We start from the raw sequence: 9,228 nt of genomic DNA on the forward strand, positions 1-9,228 counted from the left end.
AGACAAAAAGCAACAATACAATTGAGTTTGAGAATTGAGTACATTGTAGGGTGGTTTTCATTTCCTTAAATATTTTTCTCTGTTTATTTTTTCCAGAATGTTGGGACATTTTCTCCACTTTTAGGCACCAGTGAATTTTTTTTTTCATTTCCCCATTGTTTTTGATGGTAAGAGTAAGCTGAACTTTAAATGTAGAAATATGGTTAGTCTTTGGTTTGCCTAAGGAGTTCTGGTGGTGCCGTGGTTAAAGTATTCAGCTGCTAACCAAAAGGCTGGTGGTTGAAACGTACCAGCAAGTCCAAGGGAGAAAGATGAGGCAGTCTGCTTTTGTAAAGATTTACAGCCTTGGAAACGCTATGGGGCAGTTCTATTCTGTCCTATAGTGTTGCTACAAGTCAGATTGAACTCAGTAGCAGTGGGTTTTGTTTGGTCTGCCTTCTTCAAAGATGTAGCATTTTCCTACTACAAAGATGTTTGGAATAGGATATTTCATTTATTCTGTGAGTATTTTCTTAATTCCGGCTATGTGCCAGAACTGTTCTACACATAGATCAGCAATTTTGTGTTTATTATATCCAAGTTTGGGTCATTTTTTGTTTTTAAAGTTTTTTTCTTTTTTACAAAGATCTTGTATTTGCATCAGGTAAGGATCATCTATCCTTTTTCTTTCTCAATGTATGAACTCAAAGAGAAATTATTAGACATTTTCATTTCCTTCCATCTCTTACCTTACACTGAAATATTGGTTATTCACGAGGAGAAGCTGACCTCTGTCAAGTTGTATGCAACATGCAGCAGTATTCTATAAGAAAAAGTAAAATTATTTATGTGGAGTTGGATGCCTGGGAGGGTTACCACGTTCTTTAAAACATTATTGCTGAAAAGAAAACAAACAAAATCCTGTTACTGTCGAATACACTTATCTGAAAAATGAGAGCATAGCCTTGGCTGGTTTCCAGGCCCACTGAAGAAACTCTAAGAATTTCCCACACTTCATATAGTGTGGTTGTGTAGAGTACGTTCAATCCCTGGAGTTGGAACACTAGCTACCACTTGCCTTCCAATATTCCCTACCTGTTTACCCATTACATATCTTCTTTGCACTCAGTTTTCTCTTCTTTAAATAAAGATAACAACAGTATTGAGTGAGAACATGCCAAATTAATTTCGAACTCCCTACATGAGATGCTAAGAGCTGAGGCTAACATTCCATTTTGAATCAAAAGTAACCTCTAGATCTTGGATAGAGTGGGAGAACAATGTGGAACAAAACTCAAAATCATTAAAATAAAAAAAAAAAAAAAAGACCAGGTTTGCTGGTCTGATAGATCCTGATGAAATCCCTGAGACTATGGCCCTTCAGGTCTGGAACTGAACTCCCTCCTGTGGCTTCTCACCAGCCAATAGACAGGCACGTGGGGTGAACATTTACATCAGGTAGGTACACTCCATGGAGCATGGGGAAAACAGAAGGGTAATGTTGGCACAGGGTGACAACTGGGGTGGGGGAGGTGGTGCATGGGAGAGATGGATACAGCTAAGAGGTAACTACTGGGAGGAAGTGGGAAGAGAGCTGTTACATTGTGGGGAATGCAATCAATGCCATGAAATAAAATGTGTCTGAACTGTTGTATGGAAAATGAATTTGCTCTGTAATCTTTCACCCAAATCACAACAAAAATTTAAAAAGTTGAAAAAAAGAACAACCCCTGCTTCAGGAATGTAGGCTGAGAAAATAGTACTTGGTAAACAATTTCAGAACACAATGTAATTTTGTTTGCTTGCTGGGTAAGAAGCCAGGTCCCAAACAGTTCTCAGAACAGATGCTTACTCAAAATAAACTTTAGAATTCCACACGTCCTTCCTATAGTCACACAAGAAGTGGCTCATGATTGTTTTGAGGCCAGATGTACTCGATTGGTTTACAACGACAAACACTCAGGTTCCCCCAAAGTTCCACTACATCCTGTTGGATTATCCCCACTCCTTACATTCATTTGTTAATTTGATACCCTGAGGGCATTTTTGTTTGTAGCTCACTCTATAAGGTAAGATAGGAATTTACATTGACATTAATTACAGTAACTCCATCTAGTAAATCCTTATCGATTTACCTGTCATTGGACACTGAACTCAATCTGAGGGCCTGGATTGCATTTGTCTTGTTCATAGGTTTATCTTCAGGACCTAGCATACTAAATGGGCCCCCAGAAATATTAGTGAGTCATAGTCATCAAGACTCCAGCTTTCAACTTAAGTAACACACAGCTATTTTTGGTAAATCATCAAGGACATGCCCAGGTAAGTTCCCTAATTCTTTTTGTGAGCATCATACGGTTGTTGTTAGGTACCGTTGAATCATAGCCGCCCTATGTACAACAGAACAAAACACTGCCCTGGTCGCACATGGTCCGCATAATGGTTGCTATGCTTGAGCTCATCATTGCAATCACTGCGTGAATCCATCTCCATGAAGGTCTTCCCCTCTTGCACTGATCCTCTACCTTACCAAGCATGGTACCTTTCTTCAAGGACTGGTGCTTTCTGATAACATGACTAAAGTACTAAAGTACCAGAGATGAAATCTGGCCATTCTAGCTTCTGAGGAGTTCTGAAGTGAGCATACTGAAGGAGCTCTGGTGGCATAGTGGTTAAAGCATTTGCTAACCTAAAGGTCTGTGGAACCCACTGTGGAGTGATGAACCAGTCAATTCAGTCACACTGAGAGAAGAATTAATCACTTATGTATAAATGGGGAACCAAGAGAGACCCAGAATACTCAAAGTCTGCCCACCCCAAGATTGTGTACACACATATTCCACGTCAAGAACTAGGGATCTTTAACCCGTGAGAAGGACAAAGAGAAGCCCCTAAGCTGTGACTGTGATGAACCTTATCTCTTAGCTCTGGAAGGCATCAACACCAAGTGGATTCTATTTCTCTCAAGGCTGACCTCCTTGGAATATCTGACTATATTCTTGGTGTCTTTTGGTTTTGTGCCTCTGGGTCGGAGTGATCTTTGCCCAGATTATTTTGTACATTAGGTTATCAGCTCCGCAGGGAAAGGATGAGGTAGTCGGCTTCCATAAAGATTCACAACCTTAGAAATCCTATGGGGAAGTTCTATACTGCGAAAGGGTCAATGAGTCGGAATAGACTCCACGAAAATAGGTTTGGTTTTGGTTTATTCCCGCACTTTCACTTTAGATTCGGGAAAGTGGCATTCAGGGAGCTGTCTTCCCTGCCAAATTACGACTAGCCCATCAGACCAGAGTCCAGCACTCAGAGTTCAAGGTCTTGGCGAGGGGGAGGAGATTCGCTGGGGTTCCGACTTTCCGAACTCGCAACCTCTTCTTCCGGGGTTGGGGGGTGGAAAGCCTCCCCGAGGCTCCGCCCCGCTCCCGCCTTGTCCCCTGAGCTGAGCCGCGCGCAAGGGTGCAGTTCTCGGGAGATTCTCGCGTGATGGCGACTGCAGCAGGAGAAACGGCCTACTTCCAGAGGGGCAGTCTGTTCTGGTTCACAGTGATCACCCTCTCCTTTGTGTACTACACGGTAACTGCAGGGGGCCGCCGCGCTACGGCCTAGCAAGGAGAACGAGCGCAGATTCGCTCCCACAGTAGCCGAGGAGTGGCGCAAGCGCACTTCCGGCTCCCGCGCGTCCAGAGCCGAGGGAGAGGGCGTTAGATTCGGGAGGACAATGCCGGTGCACTCGTCTGCCCCGGCTTTTCCTCTGTGCACCAGTCCTAAGGAACCGGTTAAGCAGGCTTTCCCTCGTTGTGGTCGGGAACATCTTCCCACCTGACGACTCAGTGCCTAGATCTTTGAAGATGGTGGTGACGAAGTCAAAGGCCAGCCGAGCCGCCTACTTCGGTACAGCCAGACCCTTGGCCTCACTGGTCACGGTTCTGGCACTGGGATACTGCACGGTGAGGCGTGGAGCGGCGCATAAGTTCTGGTCCTCCTAGGTCCGTAGAGCGAGGGGCATTGTGTGGACTAGGTCTCTGCGCTTCTGCGCCTAGTGGTTGCCTAGGTTACTGGTGTACTCGGAAGTTCGGTAGGGTCGGAGGATGGAGTGTGCTTTCTTTTAAATCCTTGCCTCTCCACTGTTCCTAGGAACTCTGGTAGCGTAGGGCTTATGGCATTTGACTGCTATCTAGAAGGCTTGCGGTTCAAACCCACTAGCCACTCCTCGGAAGGAAGACTGGGCAATCTACTTCCATAGAGATACCGCCTCGGAACCCCAAGGAGGGATTGCTATGAGTCCGACTTAACGGCAGGGAGTTTGTTTGTTTGTTTTCCCACTGTTACTGTGGTTTAACCGACTCAGAGGTGAGCTCACCGAGGGGGAAGCCAAGTTGACAGAATGGCAAAGGGGAAGAGTAGGGCTTCTGGAAGCAGTGTGTTTGAGGCACTTGGGATTGCTTAGAAATCGGGAATAAACCTACAGGATGAGTAGGATGTAATTGGTAAGAAGGGATAAAGATGATATTACTTAGGGCATCGGTGTGGAAGCAGGAAGACAGTATCTTTACCTAGGGGGAAGAGCAGATTCTGCCTAGTTAAGGAAGAGTTCGCTTAAAGGATAATGGGAAAGACGTCCCTGAAATTAGGTTGGGGATGAAGTTGGAATGATTTTGAAGGAAGGAACGGCTATTTAGATATTGTCCGAGAGCTCCCGAAGATTGGGCCTTTGAAATGTGTTTGTTATGCCCCAGTGTTCTGTTGGTGTGAAATTTGATCACCTCCGCCCTTGTTTCCCCATATGTAAAGTCGAGGTCTGAACTGAAAAATTTCAAAGGTACCTTTTTGTTCTATGATTTTGGGTCTCTGATTAGTTAGGATGCACATGGAAGAAAGCTTTGGGGGACTTCAAAATGGGGCATTGTGGAGCTGGCTACCCCTTCTGTTCCTGTGGTTTGGAAAGATGCAGTGGTGTTTCATGTTATTTAAATTTTGGTTGTGAAACAGTATGGGAGAGGTAGCATTGCTGTAGGTTGAGATCTGAATGGCTCAATAAACTTTGAAACTGTTGGTACTTCATTATGCAGAGAAGCTTAAGGTGGTAGAAATTGCAACACAAAGACTCAGGAACAGTTGATCCATTACTCAACTTTGTGTTACTAAGATGCCAGCACTTCACAAACCCATCTCAGTATTTTCTATCTCTGCACAGTAGTAATGATCATTACTGATCATCTACTGATCATTACCAGTTTAGGGGTAGAAAAAGTGTTAAAAAAAAAAAACAAAACAAAACTCTCTGCCCTCGAGTCAGATCCAACTCATAGCCACCCCTTCTTGGGTTTCTGAGGTGGTATCACTATGGAAGTAGATTGCCCGGTGTTCCTTCCGAGGAGTGGCTGGTGAATTTGAGCCACCAGCTTTCTGGTTAGCAGTCAAATGCCTTAGGTATTACGCCACCAGAGCTCACTAGAAGTGTCAGAAGAGAAGAAAACAACTGTTGCCATCGAGTCTGTTCTGACTTTCGGCGAACCCATGTGTTACAGAGTAGAACTGCTGCACAGGGTTTCCTTGGCTATTAATCTTTACAGAAGTAGGCTTTCTTCTGCACTGATGGTGGGTGGGTTCTAACCACCAGCCTTTAGGTTAATACCCGATCACAGACTGCTTATGTCACCCAGGGACAGAGAAAAAGAGAAAGAAAAAAAGAGAAAGGGATTCTAAAACAAGGTTTGACTCGAGCCATCACAAAGAAGCTATCTCAGGCACATAAACTCTTAAAATTTGTTATTAGACAAATTGACTGTTACTTTATGAAATTACTGTTATTTTATGAAATAGTGGTTTTCGTAGAATTCATCAAGGATAGGAGCCATCTTCCCTGGACACTGAATCTAATAAAAAAAAAAAAAAACTTAGTTTCCTCAGCATAACTCTCCCACTAGAGTAGTTTTAAGAAATAGAAGTCAAGGGTGGGGTTCCACATGACTTTGTGCCGAGTTTCTTTGGTCTCTGAAGTAAGCTTACCGAACAGGGTAGATGGTCTTACAGAGTTAGCAGTGTTTCATAGTCAAAAGCAAAGACTCGCTGATCTTTTAAATGATGTAATAATAGGTGTTCTGTGCCTCTGGTTCTCTTTCAGTGGGTTGTCTTCTGGCCTCAGAGCATCCCCTATCAGAGCCTCGGTCCCCTGGGACTCTTCACTCAGTACTTGGTGGACCACCATCAGACCCTTATACAAAATGGGTGAGGAGATCTGCAGAAATGAGATGTGGGCACAGGAGCTCCAAGCTCTCTGGAAACCTGGAAGGCCTACAGTTACATTTCTATGTATGATAGTGGGATTAATTCATATTCGGGCACCTTTCTTTTTAATATTTCTGTATTAGATTTAATCAGCAAATAACCACTACTTTAAACTAGACTAAAATTTTTTTTTGTTTGTTTCAGGTATTGGCTTGCCTGGCTGATTCATGTTGGAGAGTCATTGTATGCCCTGGTATTATGCAAGTGAGTCCTTGTAATAGGTCTTTTTCAACTTCTCCTTGGTGTCTAAAAGTTGAGAGGAGCCACGTTTAAATAATTTACACACTTGTAGGCTGAGAATCGAATCCCTGTGCCTAATCCTGGGCCTAATCCTGGGCCTGGCCCAGAGGGAGTGCTCAGTAAATATTTGATGAACAAATTCACTTCATTTGTGTTCATCAGTTACTTAGTTATTTAAATGTAGATTACTTTTGGTTTTTGACATTTTTTTCTCCATAGCCCCAATAAGAAGAAAGAATTATAATCAGTCCTGGTTTCACAACAGAATCACCTGAGGAGCTGTTTCAAAATACCCATGTCTGGTTTCCAGCCTCAGAGATTCTGGTCTGTAGGTGTGACTTCTGACATGGGAATCTTGTTTTTTCAAGCTCCAGACACTTTAGAGGTACAGAGCAAGTTGACAACCACTGAACCAGATATTACTCAGCAGATACCAGTTTAGGTTAATACTATGTGAGAATCCCAGAACACTGTGTGTATTTGTACTTTAAGCATGTTGTTGTTGTTGTTATTTGCCGTCGAGTCAGCCCCGACTCATAGCGACCCCTCCTTGGGTTTCCGAGGCAGTATCACTACGGAAGTAGGATTGACCAACCTTCCTTCCGAGGAGTGGCTGGTGGGTTTGAACCGCCAGCCTTCTGGTTAGCAGTCAAGTGCCTTAGGCACTATGCTACCAGAGCTCCTACTTTAAGCATATCTAATGTAAAAAAAAGGGTTATGGTAATGTCACATTGTTCAAAAACTAATATTTTTTCTGGTCAAGATTAGCTATCACCTTTATTATTGTTGTAATGTTTAAAAAATTGAAAATAAGATACTTTATCACTGCTGTGTTTTAATAATAAAAATAACTACTACTGATTGGGTACATACTATACCAGACACTGTTAAATGCTTTAAATAGGTTATGTTACTCTGTCTTCTGGTTTATTAAACAGGTGAACTTTCTGGGATGGGAGCAGGAAGCATCTTTATTCTTTTTCGTCCCTTTAGTAAACTCACCATGTGGATTGTTCCCTGCCTCCCACCCCAGCCCTGGATGAAATCTCAAGCAGATTCATAGGTTTTCCAGTCACTATCTGATGTTACCAAGTCCAGTCCAGTCTATGTATTAAACTCATTCAGTTGAACTGTCATTCAAGTCAGTGAACTCTGACTCAATTCAGTGTCTGTTCTCATCCAGCTGGGGTTCAAGAACTTACTGTGGGGAAGAAGAGGCAGTTACTGTCTTTTTTCACATTGTGCCTTTTCACTAGCAACAACTACTTGTGACCCCTTAGGATGGTGGGAGTAGTTTAAGGGCTACTGCCTTGTGGCTTGGCAGCTGGGGCCTGTGTGCATTGCATGCTTAGTATTGGCTGTCTATTTCCAGAGGGGCTTTGGTAGATTTTTGGGAAACCATCGATCAGTAGGCATTTCCCTTCTACAGTTCCCTTGATGGTTCGTTCAGATACCTCTTCCAGCCTGACACTTAACGGTTTCACCTTCAGAACTGTCTACCTCTTTGTTGACATGACTGCTGCCTTCAGTTAGGCTTCTGGGACAGGGCCTCTTTTAAATGCACCCATAGCCAGTTCCCTTCCATAAGATCTCTGATAAATGGCTTCCTTATCCTTTCAAAATACACTATGCACACAGTGTTGAGAGCAGCCACATCTGTTCGCTCTGCCACCAGGCTGGCTGCACCACTTTTTATATTTTTTAAAGTGTGAGTTAGGACCTAGTCTCTTCATCCCCCAGATTCCAGGGGACTCATAATGAGTTCTCCAGGTGGTTCTATTGTGGCCATCTGGCCTTGGCATGGTAGGAGGTGCTGCAGCACTTTCGTACCTCTTTCCAATCCACCTCTTTAGCCTCTCAGTGAAATCTTAGCTTGGAGATGAGTGGGCTCCACCCTGCAATTGAGAGTGGAGGAGTACCTGACACCTATTTTGTCCTCATTTGGAGCCTCTAATGAAACCAAGAGTCAAATTTAACATCCTGCTATACAATTATTTGAAAGAGGGAAGGAAACGGGCCTAGAGAGATTAGATCACTATTGTCACATTCTTGAAATAATTTCTTTATAGTCTAATGTGTTGGAAGGTATGGGGACTATATATCTAAATCAATATTCCTTTTGAATTTTGAGGAGGTTTGGTGGTGCAGTGGTTAAAGCATTTGGCTGCTAACCAAAATGCCAGCAGTTCGAACCCACCAGCTGCTCTGTGGGAGAAAGGTGAATCAATCTGCTCATGTAAAGATTTAAGCCTTGGAAACCCTATGGGGCAGTTCTACTTTGTCGTAAAGGGTTGCTGAGTTGGAATTGACTTATTAGCACTGGTTTTGGTGTTTTTGTTTTGAATCAGGTGAGTGAGTGTGTAAATGTAAATGAATGAACGAATACATGAAGATAGTAGTACATTTGCAGCCTCCCAAATCCCACTCACTAGGATTAACTACTTGGAATATTTGTTTTAACCAGAGATAAGATTGGACTGTATGTTCAGCTTTATATCTCCTGCCTACTACCCACTGCCATTGGGGTCAATTCCAACTCATAGTGACTCCATAGGACAGAGCAAAACTGCCCCATGGGGTTTCCCATAGGCTGCAAATCTTTAGGGAAGTAGACTGCCTCTTCTTTCTTTTGCAGAGCGACTGTGTGTTTGAACTATGGACTTTGGCTTGCAGCTGAGCGCTTTAACCACTGTAACACCAATATTCAGCACTTTCCCATAT

At 43.2% G+C, this 9,228-nt stretch overlaps 1 protein-coding gene across 1 annotated transcript in view; it reads left to right on the plus strand.

Moving 5' to 3' along the window:
- The first annotated feature begins 3,462 nt into the window (after positions 1-3,462).
- The window catches only part of TMEM254 (transmembrane protein 254), an 11,493-nt gene continuing 5,727 nt past the window's right edge, over positions 3,463-9,228 (plus strand). Inside the window, exons 1-3 of the mRNA XM_007938641.2 lie at positions 3,463-3,552; positions 6,104-6,207; positions 6,412-6,471. Coding sequence (XP_007936832.2) covers positions 3,463-3,552; positions 6,104-6,207; positions 6,412-6,471 — 254 coding nt within the window. The remainder of the gene's footprint in view (positions 3,553-6,103; positions 6,208-6,411; positions 6,472-9,228) is intronic.

The sequence above is a fragment of the Orycteropus afer genome, unplaced genomic scaffold (assembly GCF_000298275.1).
Source record: "Orycteropus afer afer isolate SDZICR_OR568_19922 unplaced genomic scaffold, OryAfe1.0 scaffold00052, whole genome shotgun sequence".
NCBI classification, from domain to species: Eukaryota; Metazoa; Chordata; class Mammalia; order Tubulidentata; family Orycteropodidae; genus Orycteropus; species Orycteropus afer.